Source organism: Sus scrofa, chromosome Y (assembly GCF_054392235.1).
Source record: "Sus scrofa isolate SSC_HxYL_T2T_F1_AM1 chromosome Y, Sscrofa_HxYL_maternal_Yorkshire_Landrace_v2.0, whole genome shotgun sequence".
NCBI lineage: Eukaryota > Metazoa > Chordata > Mammalia > Artiodactyla > Suidae > Sus > Sus scrofa.
The window spans coordinates 11,514,410-11,539,505 of record NC_139402.1 but is presented as its reverse complement, the minus strand read 5'-3'; the positions used below and the strand labels follow the sequence as shown (position 1 = coordinate 11,539,505).

At 42.5% G+C, this 25,096-nt stretch overlaps 1 protein-coding gene across 8 annotated transcripts in view; it reads right to left on the bottom strand.

Moving 5' to 3' along the window:
- Positions 1-1,508: 1,508 nt before the first annotated feature.
- Positions 1,509-25,096, bottom strand: part of LOC110255257 (centriole and centriolar satellite protein OFD1) — a 58,951-nt gene continuing 35,363 nt past the window's right edge. For 7 of the 8 annotated variants that reach the window (XM_021080897.2, XM_021080899.2, XM_085009020.1 and 4 more), the window contains 15 exons: positions 24,191-24,297; positions 22,283-22,402; positions 20,120-20,193; positions 19,129-19,220; positions 17,913-18,102; positions 11,909-12,039; positions 11,266-11,377; positions 8,774-9,379; positions 8,394-8,481; positions 7,397-7,494; positions 5,711-5,830; positions 3,718-3,875; positions 2,560-2,721; positions 1,942-2,009; positions 1,509-1,647 (listed from right to left, as the gene is read on the bottom strand). In XM_021080897.2, the coding sequence (XP_020936556.2) occupies positions 1,605-1,647; positions 1,942-2,009; positions 2,560-2,721; positions 3,718-3,875; positions 5,711-5,830; positions 7,397-7,494; positions 8,394-8,481; positions 8,774-9,379; positions 11,266-11,377; positions 11,909-12,039; positions 17,913-18,102; positions 19,129-19,220; positions 20,120-20,193; positions 22,283-22,402; positions 24,191-24,297 (2,169 nt within the window). In that variant the 3' untranslated portion in view covers positions 1,509-1,604. Of the gene's footprint in view, positions 1,648-1,941; positions 2,010-2,559; positions 2,722-3,717; positions 3,876-5,710; positions 5,831-7,396; positions 7,495-8,393; positions 8,482-8,773; positions 9,380-11,265; positions 11,378-11,908; positions 12,040-17,912; positions 18,103-19,128; positions 19,221-20,119; positions 20,194-22,282; positions 22,403-24,190; positions 24,836-25,096 lie in introns of all 8 variants that reach the window. The other variant, XM_085009023.1, reaches the window with a different exon arrangement.

Genomic DNA, 25,096 nt, shown 5'->3' with positions numbered 1-25,096 from the left:
GTTAATGCTACTATGGTGTTAATCACTTTGCAATGTAAGTCTATCAAATCAGCTTCTTCTATACATTAAAGCCCCACAGTGCTATATGTTACTTGTATCTGGAAGCTGGAAGGCGGGGGGGGGGGGGGGGGAAGCAACCTGAGGTGCTGTGGAAAGAGAAGATACCAAGTACAATATGGCTCAATGTTTGATGTGTAAGTGTGATAATGAATGATGCCCAGACAACTTCTTTCTTTCCACTATTTTGAAGGTCATACTTAAAATGAGAAACTCCTTAGAAGCCTAAGAAATAATAAATACCCCCCAAATCTCCTTCCTGCTTTGTTATGGAGCCCTACTAAGTTTCACTCACAAAAACAATGAAGCCGAGTCTGTATGTGTTAAGGAAAACCAATCCTCTAGGGTTTTACTGGAAAGACAGACCCGGACGAGCCCTTCCTGTATTAGGTGCTAGGTGACCAAGGGTCAGCAATGAAAGTCACGTCCCAGGAAACCCCTCAGTCCAGGCAACTAGGACGGTTGGTCACACTCAGAGCAGTTCCGTGTAAGCTTTCTGATGACCATACTGGCAGCATCATTCAAGAACTTCTCCGAGATGCTCCCACACGCAGGACTAAGTGCTTCAGGTGTACAAAGATGAACAAAGAGGAAAGAAAGTGAGTCAGCCCTTCCCCATGTGGAGGTTAGGCTGGTGCTGCACTGGAGGGCGGTTTCCCTGACTCGGGGGACACATAGTTTCTGAAGGTCCTTCGGGAGCCTGACATCCCATGGGCGACCGACTGTAAGTCCCAGGAATGTCTTCCACCAGAGCAGATCTGCAACAGCCCTGGTCAGAGGCAGGCCCAAGCTTACATCCTGGCTCCACAGCCTGAGAGCCCTGAGACCTTAGCCAAGACCCCAACCTCTGTGCTTCGAGTTTCACAATCTGTAAAATGCGGACACTCATAGTACCTGCTCTTCATGTGGCCGACACGAGCATTAATGAGTTAATACCTAACAAATTTTAAAACTGCATCTGGCACACAACAGTAAGTGCTCAATAAGTGTTATCTTCTCTTTTTATCATCATCCAAGGAGGGTTTGTATTCATTCTCAAGAAAAAGATGTCTAAGGTAAAGACCAGAGGTGTTATCATACTGTTTCTAGAGCCAAGAATAGAAAAACCTGTGTCTTTATTTTCAGGGACAAGTCACAAGAAACACAGGGGAAGATGGTCTCTTGTTTGACAGGTGGTAGCCCAACTGTGAGAGGAAGGAACAGAGTTGCAACTTCCAAAAATGCAAGCCTAGAACTTGACCGACAAGATAAGTTTTCAAGTACATAAAACCCAAGACAAAAATGGGGAAAAAAAAAAAAAAAAAAAAAAAAAAAAAAGGCAGCTCATTCCAGTGTCATGAAAGGCTTGAGAATGAAAAATTCTGAAGAGGTGTCACTTGACTAGATTTTTTTTTAGTTTATACACTATAGTACCAAATAGAATTAGAGGAGAAAAAAAAAATCACACCAGATTGCACGTGAATATTTATTGAGAACTATGTTTCATTACACTGAACTCTCAGGTCTTTAGTTCCAAAATCTTAGTTAAGCAGCTGAGCACCAAGCAGTTACCAAGAGTCATCTGGTTCTTCAGGAGAAAAGCCTGTGAAACTGAATTAGGGAAAAACAAACATTGTTTTAACGTGTTAAATTCCTGTCAAGTTTATTCAGACATCTTTGTTAACGTTCTCCTTCCTTCCCTGTGGGGTTTCTGCCCTTGCTTACAATTTCTATCAGTAGCAATTTCACAAGTTAAAAAATCCAATGGGATTCTTTTGGAAGATGGTGCTTTTGATTGATGCAATTTCTTACAGGCACACTCCAATATCTGACCATTTCCCTGGCTGAGAAAACCCGCAATGTGATCACAGTTTGCGTAAGAATACCATGTTGGGGACACCGTACCTTTCGTCTTTGTCACTAGATGGCAATGTGTCCACTTGTGAGCCCTCTCTGGCCATCTTTTTTGAACTCTGACACAAAGACGAGAAAAGAAGAATTTTGCAATTAGATATGTATTAATTTTATTAAACACTTTATTATTTCTCTCAGAACTATTTTTGAAATATATATGTAATTTAAGAGTCTAAAAAAGCAATGACTTTTCAACATGACGTTTAGGAAGCACATCGAAATAAACTAGTTACCCGGAAGCCATTCGCAACACCCACAGTACCTCAGACTTACATAAAATACTACTGTCCCACTACTAACGCATTCATTATTCATTCACAGGGCTTGCATTATATTTCTTTCATGTTCTTATAAAAAAACAGACCTCCCAACCTTTACAAACTTTGACCAATCAAAATCTCATCCACCTTCTACCAACGCAAAAGTGACATTTTGACAGGAGTGTAAGATATTGAAAAGGCTTGAGGCTCCATGTGAACTTTGGATTTTCTATGCTGTTACCTTTGTCTCCAATGGAGAAGGCAGACCCTTATCACAAAGTTTTCAAATAACCCACAGAAGCCCTTGGCACCCCCCCCCCCAATAGAGGGCAGGCCCCAGCATTAGCACCTTATCTGCTAAGTCCTGGTCTTTATCCTGTTGGAGGACTTGCATGTATTTCTCTAAAGGATTTTCACCACAAATAGATTTAGATTTGTCTTTCATTTCCTGAAGACTCAGGACTTCAAATTCTTTTTCCATTTCCATCTTCAACGATTCTTCAATTAGCCTCTGAAACAGATGGATAACAAAATAAGAAATAAACAACTAGATCATCTAATTTGCTTTTTTTTGGCTTTTTAGGGCCACATATGTGGTATATGGAGGTTCCCAGGCTAGGGGTCGAACTGGAGCTATAACTGCTGGCCACAGCATAGCCACAACGGGGGGAGATCCAAGCTGTGCCTGCAACCTACACCAGAGCTCACAGCAACGCCAGATCCTTCACCCAATGAGTGAAGCCAGGGATCGAACCCACATCTTCATTGATAGTAGTCGCATTAATTACCACTGAGCCACAGCAGGAACTCCAATCTTCTAAAACTTTTAAGTGTTAAAAGATGCAGAGTAACGTAAATCCTGCTCCTTTAAGTACCATCTGCATGCCAGCAAACTGTTTTTTTTCATTGAACTCACAGCTACCATCAAAGGGGGACAAAAACATGTCATCTCAAGGAAGGAAGGGATTAATTTGCCTCAAATGTCCCACGTTTTAGACCAAATTAACCAGGAGGCCAAGGACCCTCCATATGGAAGATCAATTTATGCAAGACTCGGCAGGCATGCGCAGTGGCCGGAATAATCCATCTGGGGCCAGAATCAGGGCGCAGAGGGCCAGAAGAGCACAGGAGGAAGGCAGCGAGCCCCAGAACCACCGCCCCAGCTGCTCTAGTCCCAGCCAGGCAACATGAGTCTCTTCTTTCAACCTCATTTACAACGAGAAGATCAACAACACAGCGAGAAGTTCATCTTGCCTACGAGCCCATTTTCAGGACCATCTGAGGATGCAGGCGAACTGAGGCACTACTAATACCAAACTTGGAAAGGCACGAGGTGCGCGTGCCCACAAATGTTCTCGGCAGCAAAGGGGCTGTGGCGGCCACCGACCGGGGTTCACTTACCCGCCCCTCCTAGGACTTGGAGACACGGCCTGACCTCCCCAGAGGAACGCTCTGCCGCAGGTGCAGCATGAAGAAGCTAGGACAGGGCACGTGTGCGCACTCTTACCCTTTCCTGATCCAGCTTTTCGAGTTCTCTCCGCCCCCTTTCCAAAGCTTCTTGCTGCTCGATATGCCTCCCCTCCCCTCCCTGCCTTAGTTCTCTTGCTTGTTGTTCCCATATTTCCTCTTCATCCTTCTGTTCTCCAAGTGGTTTCGGATCAACGCCTAATGGGACAAAAGATAAAGAGCAGCTGGCTTCCAGCAGTAAAATTTTCAAACCATCATGGACTGGCTTGCAGGGGCGGGCCTTGCCAAGCCCCAGGGACGCTGTGCGACTCTGAGCCGCCCCCTGTGCCCATGCTCTGAGGGGCTGCTATTTTCTATTCCTTCCCACGCTTTAATTATTGGCCTGCTCCCTAGAGGTCCCAGCGTAAGACTCTGTGCCTCACAGATTTAATTCAATTTCAATCCCCCTGATGGGGAAGCTGACCTTTCTCCTCCAGCTCTGGCCTAGAACCTAATTTCTTTCACCCATGCTAAGAAACAGACAAATTCACACATTCACCAAAGGAGTCTGGACCTCTTCACTATGCCCTGTTCTAGCTGAGCTGGCTTCATTAACAGGAGGGAGGCTATAACCTTCTTTCTCATTACTGGCCATGAAGTCCAGGACCAGAGGTCACAGCTGGTTATTCCCATAGGCAGAAATGCAGCCTCTTCCCTCCTTGGTGGGGACAGTGGTCACTACCAAGTAGTGTTGCTTTCGCATGTGGAACAGAGCTCCCAGAAAGGAATGCTGTTGGGGTGCCAATTTAAAAAGTTTTAAAGAAGGAAGAAAAAAGGGAACCTTCTCTACTGTGGGTATACTATGTGGCACAGAGAAACATCTTTGGACATAAGAGAGCAAAAAACAAAAACAAAAAAGTGTTTCCACTGGCATGTCAAAGATACCAAGTTTCAGCCTTTTCATTTTGCTTTACACTAAGATGTAGAAGTGAAATAATGAACATTAGAGCACTTCTCAATGACTGAAATGTAACCACACTATTTAATGATAATCTGCCTTCCACCTCAGAGGCAGGACAGCTATCTAAGGTGGTTTCCCATAGTCTACTCTTTTTACTCCCAGCTGTGCCAGGTCGCCGCCATCCTGACTCAGTACCCAGCCCGTTGGAGGTCCCTGGAGACAGTCTGCTGACTGACTCTCCCACCAGAAGCTCCGTGAAGCAGGGGCTTGCCATAGTTCACTGCTGGATGCCCAGGCCCCACCAAAGTGCCCAGCATAGAGAAGCTCTTGATCAAGTTGCACTGAATGAGGACTTTGCAGAAAGACTTACTCTGAAATCAGGAAAATCTCTTGCCTCTGCCAGCAATTCCTCATATTCCTGAGTACTGTGACTTCAACCAAGAAACTGCTCACCAGAGGCTTTGCAGAGATTTGGGGGATGATGTTCTCCCAGTGTTGGGAAAGGACCAGAAGGTGGTTTCACTCAGTATGAGGCTTCAACACTTTGGGCCAAGGAGAAAAGGACCCGGCTGTGGGCCCAGTCCTGGCACAAAGCTTTGACCTCCCCCTCCACACGCCTCGGGGGAAGTGGGGATGCAGGGAAGAGCAGGGGAGAGGGAAGGAGGGCCAGGCAAGAGAAATCTGATGACCAGGGTCGCTCTAACACTAGCAGCTCTTCTGGAGACTGAAATATCAAGCTGTTACTGTCCTAATTTTTTTTTCTTTAGAGTCGCAGGTGCAGCATATGCAAATTCCCAGGTTAGAGTTCAAACCAGAGCTGCAGCTGCTGGCCTATACCACAGCCACAGTAACACCAAATCTGAGCCACATCTGAGACCTAGACCACAGCTCACAGCAACTACAGATCCTTAACCCACTGAGTGAGGCCAGGGATTGAACCTGTGTCCTTATGGATACTAACTGGGTTTGAGCCACAACCGAACTCCACTGTCCCAATTTTTTAAAGCACCAAGGAAGCAAGTATAAAGAAAAATAATATGAGTAGTATTAATTAATTAATATATCTTGTTAGTTAAGATAAAGCAAAACTTACTGGGGTACTGACAGGAGACAGCCCTGGTGTGCAGAGCGGCTGCGGCACTGTCCATGTGAGGCATGTTGCCAGTGGGAAGGCAGCCGTCCATTTCAAGCTGCCTGGGCGTGTTCCCCACATCTGCACAAGGCACAAACAAAGGGCCCTTTAACTGCATGCAGTGGCAGGAGAAGGGAGGGTAGGCTAACTTCTCACCCAGCGCTCAAGTTTCAGCCAAAGCAACTGGGTCAGCCCTTTCCTTACAGGATTCCAGGGAGCCACCCTAGCCCCTTGCCCGTGCACTTGCTTCTCAAACCTTCTTAGGAGGTTCATTTACAAATTCCATGTGTTACTCAGTGACAGAAGGACCCACCCAGTGAGTATGCTGATAATCATTTGTATTTTATTTAAATATTAATGATTTAACAAAAGTAATCAAGTGGGTTACAAAGACTTTTGCAAAATATACTAAGCCCTCTAGTTTACCTGTTCAAACATTACACATTCAGACTTGAGATGATGTTCATGAAGGCAAAAATTATAAATAAAACATGGGAAATACAGCCAATACTCCATCATCACTACATATGGAGTACAGCCTTTAAAAACTGGCTCATGATACTGTTCACCCGTAACTTATGTAATACTGTACAGCAACGATACTTCAATAAAAGAACTGTTACACAAACTAACTAGTACAGTATGTCTCTGTGGGATTGCTTTTTCTCACGAAACCATTCTGTGGAGACCCATGTAAACTGTTGCATATCAACACTGTTCCATCTACTTGTGGAGTGGGAGTTCATGGTGGAGACTTAACATCCCTTGTTTAACCACCCACTAACTGAAGGGGATCTGGGTTGTTTCAAATTTGGGGCTGTTACGAATAAAACTTCTATAACCCAAAACAAAAACAAGAAAGTGAGAGAGAGACTTGCCAAGCCAGAAAGAACCTGAGAGCTGGTCGACCCTCAATTTCTATTTTATACTGAAGCAGCTGGCCCTGAGACAGAGCAGTCTAAGGCAGGGCCACGCCAGGCCACCAGTTCTCATACCCTTAAGCTCCATCCTGTACCTCCGTTCTGTAGCTAACAAAGGGTTTTCTAAATCTGCGACAATTGATGGAAACAACATAATTCCAAGAAAAATAGTATCTTCATATTCCATAAAAAGGGGAAAAAAGGCAAATTTTAAGAAGTCATTTATTTTAAATCTGGGCCCATCCTAAACTTCATAAATTAAGGATTCACTTCTGGGCTTAGCTGCAACTTTGAAATCGGTTATCCCCAAATTTTTAATAAATGGAACTCAGAACTTGAAAATCTTTGTGATACAAAAATGAGGCACTATAGCTGTACTTGTAGTTTTATCACAAAATAAAAATGTCCTAATTTATAACTGCTTTTGCCTTTTATTTTTTTATCATTTTAGGACTGCAGGAGCAGCACGTGGAAGTTCCCAGGCGGGGGTCAAATCAGAGCTATAGCTGCCAGCCTACACCACAGCCACAGCAACGCGGGATCCTTAACCCACTTAATCCTAACCCAGGGACTGAACCTGCATCCTCATTGAGACTAGCCGGGTTCCTTACTGCTGAGCCACAATGGGAACTCCTGCTTTGGCTTTTATAACAACAAACATGTTTCACCAAAACTAAACTTCCAATATTTTAAACTTACAAAAACAAGCATTCATATTTAAACTCACATTCAAATGATGCTTCAAATTCCTCATTATCCTTAAAAGCTGGCTTGTCCGAATTTGCAAATTGGTTTTTCTCAAGTTCCATTTGTCTTTGATAAAGGCTATCAGAAGAATAAAATTCAAGAATGTGAAGCTTTAGTAACATAAAACAAAAGAGTGGAGGGTGATGAAAAAGCTTTTTGTGACTGGAGCAAACGCTTTGGAAAATTCATTGTTCCCTGACTCACAGAGAGTAAGGACTACTGCAGTGGTTGCACTCCACGTGCCAGGCCTTGTTCCCAAGAGTCACAGCACCTTAACTCTGGTAGTCCTCCAGACTGCCCAGGCCCGTGCAGCGAGGCAGGTGCTACCACCCCTAAGGAAGAACAACGCTGCCCTCTCACTACCGCACCTCAGAAGAATTGTTAACACCTAGAAAACATTTGTGGACGAAAACCAAGCTCCACACAGCTTTAGCAACGAGCCAGCTGAAGACGTACCGCCAGCAGCCCCTGTGTACCATAGCATCCTAGCTTGGCCCCCGTGTCCTCTCTCCACAGAAGCGATATAACACAACATTACACACTTGAGGACCAGGACAGGCCCAAGGGGCCATTTGCAACTCTGCAGAACTGCATCAACACACAGATACCCAGGCTGGAGCCCAGAAAGAGGGAGTCAGAATCTCCCCCACCTTAGGGACTGGGCAACAGGCAGGGGTTCCACACATGACTTCAATCCCAGCCTGGGCCACCCACCACTGAGCCTTTCAACACACCCACGCCACCCTGCATCAGCCCTATATTCTAGAGCCCACAGCATTTTGGATGGAGTTTATCTCAGTGATTTACCAAGTGCAGCCTTATTTGCTTATATTTAAATGCCAAAATATTTGTCAATGAGTTTTTAATGATGTATGATGCGACTGCAAATTCTATACTGTCACACAGTCTTTAACATCACCTAAACCCCCACACAAATTAAGGCTGAGATTTCAGGTGGCTAAGAGCCCAGAAGTTACCTGGCCTTTGGCTCCATTGGGCTGGAAAGTGAGTGCACTGAGAGGCTGTGCCAGCACTCAGCAGGTGAAGGCTGCAGTGTTCTGTCACCTACCAAGCAGGAGACACGAGGAGGAGAATGTTACAGATGGTGTGGAGAGGACAGCAATGGGGTTTCTGTTACTCTGAAAATGAGTGCCATTATCCTTGCAAAAGCCAAGAATGATGTGTTAATGATTCCCCAGCCATGACATGGGGGAGACGATGGGGTCCCCAGGGAGCCTGCAGATAGATGGAGGGTTGCTGGCTCCCACCACCTCCTGCTGTCTAGGCTGCACTCTCAGAGGATCAGAGGACACATCCCAGGAGAACTAACCTATCTGTCCCCTGAGCAGGAGCTTACCTTCCAAGAACATCTCACTGTCAAGGCTTCTTCTCGCTTTGGGGAGAGAAGTGGAGGAGAGGCATCTGGATGCCTCTCCCTTGTGTGACCTGGAGGCCGAGCTGCTGGTCACCTCAGACACTTCGCTGTTGTCCTTTCGCTGCTCGCTCATCTGAGGCTGCTGAGAGGCAACTTGGTCCTCGGGAAAAACACCCCTGTCGGGGGCACTTGGAAGGATGTTCTTGAGATTCCCCAGCAGGCGCAGCAGGGGTGGGCTCCTGGCTTCCAGTGGGCTCTTGGCGGGGCACTGACTGACCCTTTGATGGTAGTTCTGGAAAGCTTTTTCCAAGCACTTGGCCTCTTGCTCTAGCTCTCTCACCCGAGCCTTGGTGCTAGCTACAAATTCCAGGTCAGAATCAGGGGAACTGCCCTCTGGGCTTGCACTGGGGTAACTTGGGATCCATGGTGTAACTGTGCCTGCCAGCAGCTCGTCCTGTCTCAAAGCGTTTTTCAAGAAATCCCTGCTTATGCTACCATCCAGGGGCCCCATCTTGCCGCCCATTAACCTGCTGACGGAGCGACTGAGCAGAGATGGCTTTGGGTTGCGGTACACTTCATTCTCCAAGGCTGTGGGTGACGAGCAGACATAGGGTGAGAGACAAGAGGGGGAAAGGTACAGAATCAAACTGATATGTTTCTGTTTCAAATTTTAATAAGGACAGACTTGCACATAAACAGCTTCTGAAACCACCACTGTCCTAACAGCAATTATTAACATTTCTCAAGAACAACTATGTACAAACTACTGCTTCCTAGGCTTTCTTTTGTAATACATGGTATTATTTCACAACCTATTACACACAACCTTCAAGTCCAAAAAGCTCTGAGAACTGAGAAGGTACTCACGATTTATTTCTGGGCAAAGTCTAACCAGATGTGAACGCTGGTGGCTAAAAAACACCTGACTTGAGCTGACATAAACCCATTTATAATCTCTATTTTTTCCATCCAGCATGCATGTTCATACACTGACTACAAAGCAGTGAATGTGTTTGACCCCAGGGTGCTGCCACCGAACCCCTGGGGCTGTGGCCAAAGCCACAGCAGATGACCTGAGGCTGAGATAAGAGAATGAGAACATGTGATCCTGGCACCACTGTGGGCCCAGAACTCTCACTGCTCCCATGTCACAGATGGAGGCTGTGACTAATTGAGGCTGAGTGCCATGCTTAGCAAGGTGTAGAGTCACTACACCCAGTGCAAAGCCAGCACATGTGACTGCTCCTGTCCTGCCAACCCCACCCCAATGATGCCACAGGACAGATGCTTGCGATGCGGGCGTTCAAAAAACTTCCATTCTTATTAAACTATTCCCCACGAGAGGAGCTCACTATGGTTTCAGCTGTGGGCAGTTTGGCAAATGCCAAGGTATAGAGAGAAAATGAGGAAAGAAAAGAGCAGAGATGATAAAATGACAGAAATCAAATTGGCGTGGGGGACAAGGGGCCAAGGGCCTGAGGAGGAGAAGTGCAAATGGGAACCAAGGAAGGCTCAGAACCATGAACACAGGGAAACTTGAGCCGAGCGTGAAAGCAGCTAAACAAAGCATACAGGCTGTGGCAGACCTGGGAGAAGTAGGAGGGGCAGCAGCATCCATCCACTGGAGACCCAGGAATAAAACGATAGCAGGGCCCACTGCCCGAGGGTTTATATGCACTGGGCACTGTACTGCAGCCCATCCCATTTCCCCTCCATCCTCCACAGCCCGGGAGGTATTATTATGCTCGCTACAAAGGGGGAAACGGAGGCCCAAGGAAGTTAAAGGAACGTGTCTGAAGCCAAACAACCAACTTCAAAAATGGGGACCAAAACCAATTTTCCAATTCCAGTAGCAGTGCTCTTTTTGCCAGGCCACCCTGCCTTTCCAGCGGATGTATGCGTTTATCAAGGAGTGTCTAACACCACTGAAGAGTAGGTTGATCTTACTGTCAGGATGACAAATAAAAAAGGAAACTCCCTAGGTCCAGAGGCAAACTATTACATATGGGATGGATAAACAACCAGGTCCTACTGTACAGCAACAGGGATTTAATATTTAATACCCTGTGATAATCCACAATGGAAAAGAATACGAGAAAGAATATGTATGTAAAACTGAGCTACTTCGCTGTACAGCAGATATTAACACAACATTATAAATCAACTATTATACTTCAATAAATTTTAAAAGACAGAAAGCAAGCAAGCCTAGGTCCAGGGTGAATTTGGGGACCTCTGCATCACCACCACACCCTTCCTATTTGGGGAATGAGACTCTCCCATGTGTGGGGCACCTGTGAGAAGTCACTCTAAGTGATGACCTGACTGGTACCCCTGAAATGGACAGGCAGTTTGACTTCTAAAACAGCACCTATTTCTATAGCTTTTTCCCTACTATGAGAATTACTACGAATTCAGTGATAACCAGCATTACATTTGCACAAACCTACTTTTAGGTTAAAAATGTCTCTAACCTGTCTGAGTTTGTTTAAGCTGCAACTTTAGGTCAGTAACCTGCATAGTTAACCTCTTGACAGAAGCATCGTAATCCAGTATCTGGGCCTTCAGCTGGGCGGAATGCTCAATCTGCAGAGATTTAGAGAAGGGAAAGAAATCAACTCGAAACCCATCACAGCTCACTTCGAAGGAACAGTTCTCATACTGGGCTTACACCCTTTGTTTGCTTGGTCAATTCTGAGCAGCTTTACAGCCCATAACCCATGACATCCCTATAAAGTAACAACAGACCACACAAGTGTCCACTTCCTCTTGCACCCATATCCGAGCAGCTACTCCAGGGCCTGGGCAAACTCCAGAGAGGGAAGCAGTATTTCCAAGGCACGGGGTGAGAAGTGAGACACTGCTACTGTGAACAGCATCAGGACCTGGGGAATTTTGTCTTTAGCTGTGTCTGCTTGCCTTTGGATTTCGCGACTATTACGAATACCAAGTCACACAATCACTAGAGCATTCTCTCGGATGGAAACGAGACCTTTAGCATCTCGGGGGATCGCCGATGTAAGAAAGACTCTTATTTACACTGGTGTGGTGTGCATCAAGTTCACACATCCAAGCAGCGGACTGGCCTGACCCCTGGGCCCGAGGAGAGATACTCACTTCGCTTTGCAGCTGTTTTTGAAGAGCTTGCTTGTGGGTTTCAAACTCCTTATGCTCAAGCATGATAGCATTTTCTGCTTTCTTTAATTCTTTCTGGAAAATCACCAGCTCAGGAGATGGCTCAGTTATGCCTAAGAGGGCAAAAAAGCCTGGTCATTACCAACCCTGAGTTATCTCATTTAATTCACAAAAGTAGCTCAAGTGGTTTCATACTGGTCTTCCTTTGCTTTGTATGCACACAATATTATATTTATTCTATCAAAAGAACTATGAGCAATTCTGACTCACAAATTTCAAAACACAAAGAATGCGAATAAGTGCACATATTTCACTTCTCTCAAATATTACTCCACATAGTAGAATGCTTTCAAATTCTCAAATTAACTTGAAAGCCCACCTTTCCCCTCTTTCATACACAGAGGCAGAGAAGGAGTGCTCTATTGAAACCCATCAATATTGTGCTGAGTTCCAATTCAATCTGTGCATCTGCCAGTGGCTCTCTTGTCCAGACAGAAAGTAGATGCCGTCTCCAAACTAGGTCATGCAAGGACCCTTCAATGAAGGGTGACTCATATTGGGTTCCTAGCTACCAAAGACTATGTAATTCTCTGGGTTAGTAATGGGGCCATGCCATTACCAGTCCTTGAGCTTCGAGGGCCAGGGAGGGAGGAATTTCCAGAACTGGAGGGAGCAAGTTGACTCAAGTGCAGAGTGCAGGTGAGAAGCCATCCCAGAAGCACTGCAATCTTGCTTGGTTGAGAGGTGCGGAATCACTGTACATAGAGGTGGTGGAGAGGGCCGACAACCTTGACCCCTCTTCCCACCTCGAAGTGCTTGAGGTTATCCCCATTGGGCACAGGCACAGGAGTCAGAAGGAGAGGAGCCCAGTATCATCCACAGAGGTAGATATGGACAGTTTTTAAATATTTCTTCTTAGGGACACTATTAATTATGGAATAGCAAGCAAAAAGGAAGGAATCTGAGAACTTAAATTTTAGGTAATCTTCTCAATTGAAGCCTCTCTCCAGAGAAGCTTCATTTCATAATATGATGCTAACATGAACTACAGTAACATGCAGACAGGCAGGTGAAGCCAGTTTACACTAGGAACTCTGGTCTGAAGGGTGGAGTACAAGGCCTCTGCACAAAGCATCCTATGAGCAAATAAAACCAGACCAAGCACTCAGGTAAGAAAAAGACTGCCCAAATTTTGTCAATTCATCACTCTTTTGGTCAGTTTTTCTTAAGTTTCATGGAAGTTTAGTATGTCTTCAGCTTGGACATTAGAAACAAAGGGGATGAGATGGCACAGGAGAAGGACTTGAGCTCACCTCCTCTCAAAAAAAAACACCAAAATTGCAACTAACTAGTCAATATCCATCTACTGAAAAAGACCAGAACCAACCAAAAGAGGGACTTACATCCAAAGACAAAGAAGTCTAATGAGATGAGGTCCTCTCACAGGAATAAGAGTTTTGATCCCCGTGTCAGGCTACCTAGCCTGAGGGTCTGACATCAGGAGGAGGGGTCACCAGAGCATTTGGCTTTGCAGGCCAGTGGAGAATGACTATAGGAGCGCCATAGGACTGGGGGAAACAGAGACTCCGCTCTCAGAGGGTACATACATGGTTTCATGTGCACTGGGACCCAGGGCAAGGCAGTGATGCCATAGAAGCCTGGGCCAGACCTACCTGTGGGTCCTGGAGGATCTCCTGAGGAGGCAGGGGTTGGCTGTGACTCACTGTGAGGACAAAGACACAGGAGGCCAAAGCCCCAAACTATTCATGGGTGTGAGCTCTCCCAAAGGTTGCCATTATTGGTGCTGAGACCTGACCCCATCCAACACCCTGCAGGCTCCCATGCTGAGATATCCCAGGCCAAACTAACAACAGGATGCAAACACAGTATTTAGAAAAATCTCCTAGGACCTCAGTTGCCTCTAAACACACCCCATCATATAGTACTGCCCACCAGAGAGACAAGACTCAGCTCCACTAACCAGTGGGCAGGCACTGGTCCCTCCCGCCGGGAAGCCTGCACAAACCCCTGGAACCCCCTCACCATGAGAAGGCAGACACCAGAAGAAAGAGGAACTACAATCTTACAGACTGAAAAAAGGAGACCACAAACAAAGAAAGTCAGACCAAAATGAGACAGAACAGAAATATGTTCCAAAACAAAGGAATGAGATAAAACCTTGCACAACTTAGTGAAGCAGAGATAGGCAGTCTACCTGAAAAAGAATTCAGAGTAATTAAAGTAAGGATGATCCAAGATCTTGTTAAAAGAATGGAGGCGCAGACCAAGAAGGTACAAAAAAAGTTTAAAAAATAGGTATAAAGTTTAAAGAACAAACAATACTGTAGCTGAAATGAAAAATACACTAGAAGGAGTCAGTAGTAGAATAAATGAGGCAGAAAAACGAATGAGCAGGAAGAGAGACTGGTGAAAATCACTGCCATGGAGCCAAATAAAGAAAAATGAAAGAAAATAAATGCAGACAGTCTCAGAGACTTCTGTACAATGTTAAATACACCAATAGTGACATTATGGCAGCCCCAGAAGAAGAGAGAGAAAGGACCTGATAAAATATTGAAAGAGATAATAACCCAAAATTTCAATAACAGAGAAGAAAAAGTAACTCAAATTGATGAAGGGAAGAGAGCTCCATAAAGTATAAACTCAAGAAGGAATACAGCAAGGGACATACATATTAAAATATGACAAAAATTAAAGACAAAGTGAAAATATTAAGAAAAACAACAGAAAAACAACAAATAACATACAATTGAATCCCCATAAGTGGATTTTTCAGTAGAAATGCTACAGGTCAGAAGGGAACATATATTTAAAGTGATGAAGTAAAGAAACATACAGCAAGAATACTCTCCCTAGCAAGGTTCTTGTTCAGATTTGATGGAGAAATCAAAAGCTATATAGACAATAAAAGCTGAAAAAATCAGCACCACCAAACCAGCTTTATAATAAATGCTAGAATAACTTCTTGAGGCAGAAAAGAAAAGGTTACAGATAGAAACAAGAAAATGACAAATGGGAAAGCTCATTGGTAAAGGTGAACATACAGTAAAGGTAGGAAATCATCCTCTCGCAAATATGATATCAAACCAGCAACTGTGAAAAGAGTACAAATGCAAGACATAAGAAATTCATTTGAAATTAAGAGACCAGCAGCTTAAAACAATCTTGTGTATATACATACTGCTATAACAAAACTTCATGGTGACCACAACCAAAAATCTACAACAGAGTCACACATAAAGAAGAAAAAGTAATTCAAATACAACACTAAAGATAGAGAACAAAAGATTAAGGGAAGAAAAAAGACCTAAAAAACAAATATAATATAGTTAATAAAACTGCAATCTGAATGTATATTCTGATAAATACCTTAAATGTAAATGGATTAAACGCTCTAAGCAAAAGACATAGACTATCTAAATGGATACAAAATGAAGACCCATATATATGCTGTCTACAAGAGATCCTCTGATACACAGACACATTCAGACTCAAAATAAGAGGATGGAAAAATGTATTCTGGGTAAATGGAAATCAAAAGAAAGATGGAGTATCAATACCATCAGACAAAAACACTTTAAAATAAAGAAGGTTACAAGAGACCAAGGACACTATATAATGATCAAAGGATCAATCCAACAAGGCATTACAATTGTAAATACATACATACTCTACATAGAAGCACTTCAATATATAAAGTAACTGCTAATAGTCATAAAAGGAGAAATTGATAATAACACAATAGTAAGGGTCTTTAACACCCCACTTACAAAAATGGATAGATCATCCAGATGGAAAATAATAAGGAAGCATAGACCTTAACTGATACACTAGACCAAATGGACTTAACTGATATTTCTAGAACATTCCACTTGAAATTGGAAAAATACATATTCTTCTCAAATGCACATGAAATGTTCTACAGGACAGATCACATCTTGTGCTACCAAGCAAGTCTCAAAAATTTAAGAAAACTGAAATCATACCAAGCATCTTTGCTGATCACAACACTCAAAATTAGAAATCAACTGCAAAAAAAAAACAAACACATGAACAGTATGCTACTTAACAGAAAAGAAATAAAGAAAAAAAAAACGCACAACAATCCAAAACATATGGGATGCCACAAATGCAGTTCTAAGAGAGAAGTTTATATCAAAAATCTAAAATAAAAAAACTTGTAGCTAAAGCAACTAGACAAAAAAGAACAAACAAAACCTAAAGTTAGTAGAAGAAATCATAAAAATTAGAGCAGATTCATTAAAAAAACACAAATGACTGAATCAAAAAATTGTCAGAAGATCTAAAAAGACATTTTTCCAAAGACAGATGGCCAAAAGCACATGAAAAGATGCTCAACATTGCTAATTACTAGAGAAATGCAAATCAAAAGTACAACGAGATATCACCTCACACCAGTCAGAATATCCATCATCAAAAAGTCTTCAAACAATAAACGCTGGAGAGGGTGTGGAGAAAAGGAAACTCTCCTACACCATTGGTAGGAATATAAATTGGTACAATCACTATGGAGAACATTATGGAAGTTCTTTAAAAAACTAAATATAGAACTGCTATATGTCCCAGCATTCCCACTCCTGGGCATCTAACTAGAGAAAATCATAATTTGAAAAAATATATGTCCATGATTTTCTTTTCTGAGGAGATGTTCATTTGTGCTGGATATTAGATTCCAGTTATAAGTGATATCATATGGTATTTGTCTTTGTCTTTCTGGCTCATTTCGCTCAGGATGAGAGTCTCTAGTTCCATCCATGTTGCTGCAAATGGCATTATGTCATTCTTTTTTATGGCTGAGTAGTATTCCATTGTGTATATATACCACATCTTCCAGATCCAATCATCTGTGGATGGACATTTAGGTTGTTTCCATGTCCTGGCTATTGTGAATAGTGCTGCAATGAACATGTGGGTGCAAGTGTCTCTTTTAAGTAGAGCTTTGTCCGGATATATGCCCAAGGGTGGGATTGCGGGGTCATATGGAAGTTCTATGTATAGATTTCTAAGGTATCTCCAAACTGTTCTCCATAGTGGCTGTACCAGTTGACATTCCCACCAACAGTGCAGGAGGGTTCCCTTGGAGAAGAGACTTGTGGCTGCCTAATGGGAGGGAGAGGGAGTGGGAGGGATTGGGAGCTTGGGCTTATCAGACACAACTTAGAATAGATTTACAAGGAGATCCTGCTGAATAGCATTGAGAACTATGTCTAGATACTCATGTTGCAACAGAAGAAAGGGTGGGGGAAAAATGTAATTGTAATGTATACATGTAAGGATAACCGGACCCCCTCGCTGGACAGTGGGAAAAAAAAAATTATTATAAAAAAGAAAAAAATGAAAAGATATATGCACCCAATGTTCATTGCAACACTATTCACAATAGCCAAGACATGGATGCAACCTAAATGTCCATCAACAGAGGAATGGATAAAGAAGATGTAGTACATATACACAGTGGAAATTACTCAGCTATAAAAAAGAATAAAATAATACCATTTGCAGCAACATGAATGAACCTAGAGACTCTCCTATTAAGTGAAGTCAGTCAGACAGAAAAGGACAAGTGTGCATCACTTATACATGGACTCTAAAAAAATGACACAAATGAACCCATTTATAAAACAGAAACAGACTCATGGACTTTGAAAACAAACATGGTTACCAAAGGGAAAGATTATGGGGAGGGAAAAATTGGGAGGATGGGATTAATATATACACACTATTTTATATAAAATAGGTAAGCAATAAGAATCTACTGTAGAGCACAGGAACCTGTACTCAATATTCTGTAATAATCTATGTGGAAAATGAATCTGAAAAAGAGTGAATATAACAATCACTGTACACCTGAAACTAACAACATTGTAAGCAACTATATTCCAATATAAAGTAAAAATTAAATTGAAAAAAACAACAGGCAAATCAGGGGAAAAAAAAGACTTACAGTTGAGGAGACGCAAGTTTTCATTTCTCAACTCTTCCACTTGTTGTTTAAGCAGTTTATTCTGCGTCTGCAGCTCCAGTTTCCCTTCTTTTACTAGTGAATAGTCACTCATCTCTTTGACTTTTTCGCTCAGCATGTGGTTTTGCTTTGTTAGTGCCAAACACTGGGCTTTGACAGACTCTAACTCAAGCTGCAATTGGGAAAGGGAAACTTGTATTTGAATGGGGACATCACAGCACTGCCCAGGTAAAAGCTAGTGGGCTGCTCTCAGCTGGGTGGCACAATTTAATCACTTGTCAGACGTCTGTTTCTCAGCAAGAAGCTGACCCTAACTCTATCAATCAAAGTCATCTTTTGCCCTGGAGCTGCGGCAGGTTTATCCAAATCAATTTACATAGAACACTGTCCAGCAAAGCAGGAGCTTCTGATTATCACCCGATTTTCCAGTTGCAACTAAGGACACATAAGCCATCACAGATTTAACAATAAATTTTTTCGCATGAAAAGGGGAGAGATGCCACTAACATGCTGTGAGGTACTTTCCTTAAGTCTAATCCATCTCATAGTTGCAGAGAGAAGCCTGCAAAGTTCTCAAGTAAGGAAGACATTACAGTTGCAAAAATAAATTTTATGTACAGAAGACAGTTTAAGTTCCTCAAGTTACAGCTTTGCTCTTTGGAGAGCAAGTACACAAAGGAACAGAAAGAGAGCAACAGTGGCATGTGAAAAATGCATCACATTGTGCCGGAATCTGGGAGATGCTGATGTAGTGACAGGAATTTTACCTGCTGCTGAGGGGAAGGAAGGAGAGGCTGAGTCGATGCTAACATACACCAGGCCCCTGCTACAGGCCAGGCACACAGACCAGCTCACTGAGGTCCCTCAAGAACCATGGCATGTGAGCAATATCCCAAAGTTGATGGAGAAGGGATCGGAGGTCACAGAACCTGCACACGGGCACATGGACAGTGAGGGAGACAGACAGGATTTAAGGACAACTCTGCGCCCCAAAGGACACACTCGTTCTTTGCTTCTCTAGGAGACTAAGATGGAAAGGAAGAACTATTGCATTAAGTTCAGCCATCACCCTCTCAGTCATATAATAAATAGTCCAAACTTTTAATTAAGAGGATAACTTGAGATGAATGATGTATGAGACTAAAACTTCACGTGTTCTCTAACATCTGTTCCGAAAAACCAATAGGCTTAACATTACCTCAAGCTCTTTCACACGATTTACAGAACGATCGAATTCTTCCTTTCTACACTTAAAAGCTCTGAGCTCCTCTTGCAAATGAATAGTTTTCTCTGAAAGACAGAACCAACCACTAAATATGTTTTTCCAATGAATACAAAAGTCACTTGATAATTTACAGCCAGTATGTCAAACGTTATGACCATTATTTTATCATCTAAAATGGCAGATGGGGGAGAAAAAAAGAAAAAAATCAGCAGACAAGAAAAAAGCCCTGTTACTCAACAGGTGATGGGAAGTCAGTTGTAATGGTCATATATGTGGTGAACTTCCTGCTACACACAAGTAACCACAGTTACACCATCTTTGCAGAGTGTGGGGCCCTCCTGCTGATGGCTGTGAATTTCCTTAAAGACAGAGAATGCTATGTTATAAAATTAAATTAAATTAAATTAAAATTAAATAAATACACTGAAATATCAAAGTATCTGAAAGATCAAAAAATTTTCCAACTTTTCCTAGTCTTGGGATAATGTAGATAATGTACACAAGAGTTTAGGAGGTTATATGTCAAATTAAAATATCATGAAGCATAAACACATATTAGAAATAAGAGAAATAAGAAATCAGGGCACAGGGAACAGTGAAAAAATGAAATGGCTCATGGTGATAAGTGATATTAACCAATGGCAATAAGTTGCTGCCACCTTCTTAACATCATAGATTTTATTTATCAAAATACAGTGAAATAAAAGTTGAATAAAATCCTACCGATAACCCACTGATCTTTGCAAATATAGAAAAGGTTAAACATTAAAGTTTGCAAAAACACAGTGAGTGTTATTTTTTAACTTTGTGAAATTAAAAGGACAAAAAAACTGCGTCATTTTATGGTAACAATGAAGTGTAAGGTACCTATTTTATGAATTACAGAGAAGGCCCAACTTAGGAAGCTAATCACAAGCATCGGAACTGAAAAATCCAGCCTCCCTCCCCAAACCCCGAGAATCACCTGTATTCCTCCTTTCATCTTCAATCAGCCTATTAGTTCTAGTGATGTAGTCCTCCTTCAGTTCCAGCTGATACCTGAGAGTCAGGATGACAGAAAATGAGTTCCTCCCTGGTCATGTTCCTGGACAGACTGTTACTGATGCCTGAGCTTATCTACGACACCTGGCGCCAGACGGCACCGAACAGGACAACACATGAGCTTCAAGGTCACCTGTACCGAGGCTATGAATCTGAATTCTGGATATAAAAAGTCCTGCTGCAATCCTGTAATCCAATCCTGGTCCCCAAACTCCAGCACAAAATGAAAGGGTGCATTACTGAGGCTACCGAGGCACCATTTCTCAGTTGGTGTCCACTGACACCAAGAATTAAGTTTAGTTGCATTTACCCTGTATACAACAGACTCTAAATCCCCAAGGATAACAAGCCAGTCATGGAGTTTCCCAGTGGCTCCGTGGATAAGAATCTGGCATTGTCAAAGATGTGGCTCATCTTTTTATGATCCTTGGCCCTGGGAACTCTGAAGGTATGGACAAAACAAACAAACAAACAAAAAAGAAGCGGTCAGTCATTTCCAATCCACCCCACTTCCCCAACCACAAGCAGGGGTTCCCCAACCCCAAGCAGGATAAGAAGTTTCACCCTCAGGGGCTGAGCACAATATTTAGAGCTGATGCCAACAGTACTAAAATTATATATGGATTGGTGATACCAAAAGGCATACTGTCATGGAATTTTACTGTCTCCACCAGCTACTACAAGCTGACTTTCTCATTCAGAGATGAGAGAAAGGAAAGAGAAGCACTCCTGTGGTCAACATCCTCCAAACTTTAACACTTGCCAAACCCAAGGCCAGACAAAGATACGCAACAGTTCCCTACTCCATGGCCATGCCAAGTTCACATACACTTTTTATTCATTTATCCCTAACCATTTAACAACCACAGATTTTTCAGTGCTCACAGTTCTATTAGAGGAGTTGACATAAAATATGGAGATAAAATCCATCATTTCAAAACTTATACATGGAAAAGGTACTGTACTTTGCATTAGAATTCTTTTTAAGAATGACCTCAAAAAACCACCTTTGCAATTACTATGTAATGGATTGTCACTGACAAATTATGGAGAAGGCAGTAAAAAGAGGCCAATGAATAAGCATACCCAGAGCTGCTGAGCTGAGCTATCTCATTGCTATGAATTTATTTACTCAATTAACATTAACTGAACACTTACTACATTCCAGACATTACACTGAGCCCTGGAGACAAAAGTTACAATTTACTTTCACTGGAATTGCAGTGAAATACCATTCACCAGAACACAACAAAACTCAAGACTAAAAAAGCCATAGTACCACAATTGTCCGTATTTTCCTTTCCCTGTACCATTTTTTGCTTCACAGTTAATTCTTACTTTTCTTTTGATTCTTTGAGGAATACTGAAAGAATACAAGGTACGTGTTCATTGACAAATACCATAAGCACTGAGAATAACTCATAATTATTAGAAATCCCCACCTTAAAGAAAATATAAGTAAGTTAGAGGAAAAGATAAAATTGACTCTAATCCCTATTTTACAGCTTTTCAGCAATGCAAGGTGAGGTCATCACAATGTTCCCTAAAGAAATTCAAGCAAACTGATAAATGCAGTTACCATCATGGTTCAGCGGGTTAAGAACTAAACATAGTCTTCATGAGGATGCAGGTTCAATCCCTGGCCTCAGTCAGTGGGTTAAGGATCCAGGATTGCCACAAGCTGCAGTACAGACTGCAGATGCAGCTTGTATTTGGTGTTGCTGTGGCTGTGGTGTAAGCCTGCAGCTGCAGCTCCAATTTGACCCCCAACCTGGGAACCTCTGTATGCTGCAGGTGCAGCTGTAAAAAGAAAAAGAATTTTCAAGCAAATTACAGGCCCTCAATAAATGTTAGAGAAGCAACAAAGAACAAGCAGGAGATGCTATTCTCTGTACTTTTATATTTTTAAAATTATCTTATATCAAATACTCCTAGGAAAGGCTTGACATTTACTGCAAACAGTATTTTTCTTTAAAAACACTATTGTCATAAATCATTAGTCCTATCTACTTCATTTGTGCTATGGTTCTATCAATTTAATTCAATTGTGATATTTAAAAAAAAAAAAAAAAAAAGCACCACTTACTTTAGGAGTTTGTTCTTGAGCTTTTGGTCATAGGTCTCCTCCATACTCTGGATGTTCAGCTCCTGCCTCCAAAGCCCATGGGTCACATTTTTATTTTTCTCTTCTTGTAGCCTCTGGGACCTGAAATTAGCAAAAACAGACGACTCCAACTATTATGACAATTATGTGACTGTCAGGGTAAGAGCCAGAAGTCTTCCACCTCTTTTATGAGCTGACTGAGTGATGATGGGTCTGAAGTGGCCAATGGTACTCCTTGGTGCCACCTGCCTGGGGACAGTGGGCAAGTGCCAAAACCAAAGTGCTTTCTCAAAGAAGATGGTTCACACTTGAAGAATGTTCACAAGGGGTAAGTGGCCATAATCAATCCAGGGCTGAAAGACTGATGTTGATAGCTCCAGAGCTACAAACCAGACTTTAGCTCGTGTACTTAACTGCTTGGCTCCTCTAGAATACTGCTTCTAACCGTAAGATTCAATTGATAAGCCCACAGGAATCAGAGGCAGAAGATTCGTTTTGGTACTTGATAATTTACTAATTCCACACTGAAAAGAGTGCTGAATGAGAGCAAAAGACAAATGATCAGTCAGAACCTCCAAATACTGCAGAATGGAATGGTCTTCATAGTGAGACCCTACATCAAGCACGACGGCGATTCCAGAGCTGGAGAATGGGTTCAGAGGTACTTAGACCAAGCCATGAAGAGAAGTGCTAGGGAGTAAATCAATTACACTTTAATTTAAAAAAAAAGAGGCAGTTCCCATCGTGGCTCAGCAGAAACAAATGCCGACGAGTATCCATGAGGATGCAGGTTTGATCACTGGCATTGCTCAGTGGGTTAAGGATCTGGTGTTGTGTGAGCTGTGGTTCAGCTCCAATTCGATCCCTAGCCTGGGAACTTCTATATGCCACAGATGCTGCCCTTAAAAAAAAAAAAAAAATAGAAGTACTAGGGAAGAGGACTATTCCAAGCAAAGTATAAAAGCTCTGTGTGTTAGCTCCCTCTGATGGCTACCCTGTATAGTAAAGGAACAGTAATTAACAGTAAAATAAAAATATTAACAGTAAAAAATAAATAAAAACTGAAAGGTAAAATAACACTACATTTATTTACTTTATTTTATGTCTAGAAGGGAGGAGGAGGGCAAATGGAAGGGAAGAAGTGACTCTATAGTCACTATCTTGGCCCAAACCATGTTCCTTTTTTCTCACATGATCAATTTACGGACTCTGTTACGACCTGTACATCAGTCTGTCAGATCTGAATGGTTGTTCACAAATGGGAAATGGATGATGGGTTCAAGCATTATCAGAGTCTTCAAATTATTAGTCCGGTTCCACTGGAGCCCCACGACGGCAAATCGTTCTTTCATCCTGGTGTCTGGTATTTCAAAAGCAAAACTCTCATTCTGGAGTTCTCGTCGTGGCTCGGTGGTTAACGAATCCGACTAGGAACCATGAGGTTGCAGGTTCAATCCCTGGCCTTGCTCAGTGGGTAAAGCATCCGGCATTGCTGTGAGCTGTGGTGTGGGTCGCAGACGTGGCTCGGATCCCGTGTTGCTGTGGCTCTGGTGTAGGCCGGGGGCTGCAGCTCCGATTAGACCCCTAGACTGGGGGTCTAATCTCCATATGCCATGGGAGTGGCCCAAAAAGACAAAAAAAAAAAAAAAATACTAAATGGCTCAGCTTCAGCTAGTTGAGCTAGCTTAGAAAAAAAAAGAAAAAAAAAAGTTAAAAAAAAACCAACTCTCATCCTTGTTTCTCTCAACCGGTGCCCTTTAATGCTAGGTGGTATCACCTTTACAACCAAGAACTGTTGTAACATAGTTAATCTTAGAATATTTAGACACATTCAGGAGTTCTTTCAAATCTCATTCATTCTGAGTATCCACAACAAAACACATTACTTACAATTCAAAAGCTTCAATTCTTTGCTTCAGCTCTGCTTCTCTGCCTCTCAGCAAATCTATATCTTTTAGCAGTAGCTGTCTTTGAGCATAAATTTCTTTCGTTTCATTCTGTACAGGAAAGCATTCAGTTTTAGCAAGCAAACTAAAGAAAACAAAAGAGAGCTGAACTAATACGCCACTTGCTAGGTGCAGACATTTAGAGGAACAATTTTGCTTTCAAGAGATTCCAATTTGAGATATATGTTTTGCTTTTTTCCCACAATAATTTATTCCTTCCTCCCCCAAGGACCATTAAGGTATATCACCCTAAATTCCTAACATCGCTTGTTCAACTGTTTTACTTAATTAACATCTCTCAGACACTTCAAAATTCACTAAGTTCTTCAGCAAGAAAAAAATGAAACAAAGGATACATTTACCAATAAAATGTAAAAGAAGAGAATCCCAGGAGTTCCCATCGTGGCACAGTGGTTAATGAGTCTGACTAGGAACCATAAGATTGAGGGTTTGATCCCTGGCCTTGCTCAGTGGGTTAAGGATAGGACGTTGCCGTGAGCAGTGGTGTAGGTCGCAGATGCGGTTCGGATCCCATGTTGCTGTGGCTCTGGCATAGGCCACTGGCTACAGCTCCGATTCGACCCCTAGCCTGGGAACCTCCATATACCGCAAGAAACGGCCCTAGAAAAGCCAAAAAGACTGAAGAAAAAAAAAAAAAAAGAAAGAAAGAAGAGAATCCTGGAGTTCCTGTCATGGCTCATTGGCTATCGAATCCGTTCAGCATCCATGACAACAAGGGTTTGATCCCTGCCCTCGCTCAGTAGGTTAAGGATCCATTGTTGCCATAAGCTGTGTGGTGTAGGTTTCAGAGGCAGCTCGGATCTGGCATTGCAGTGGCTATAGCTCCAAC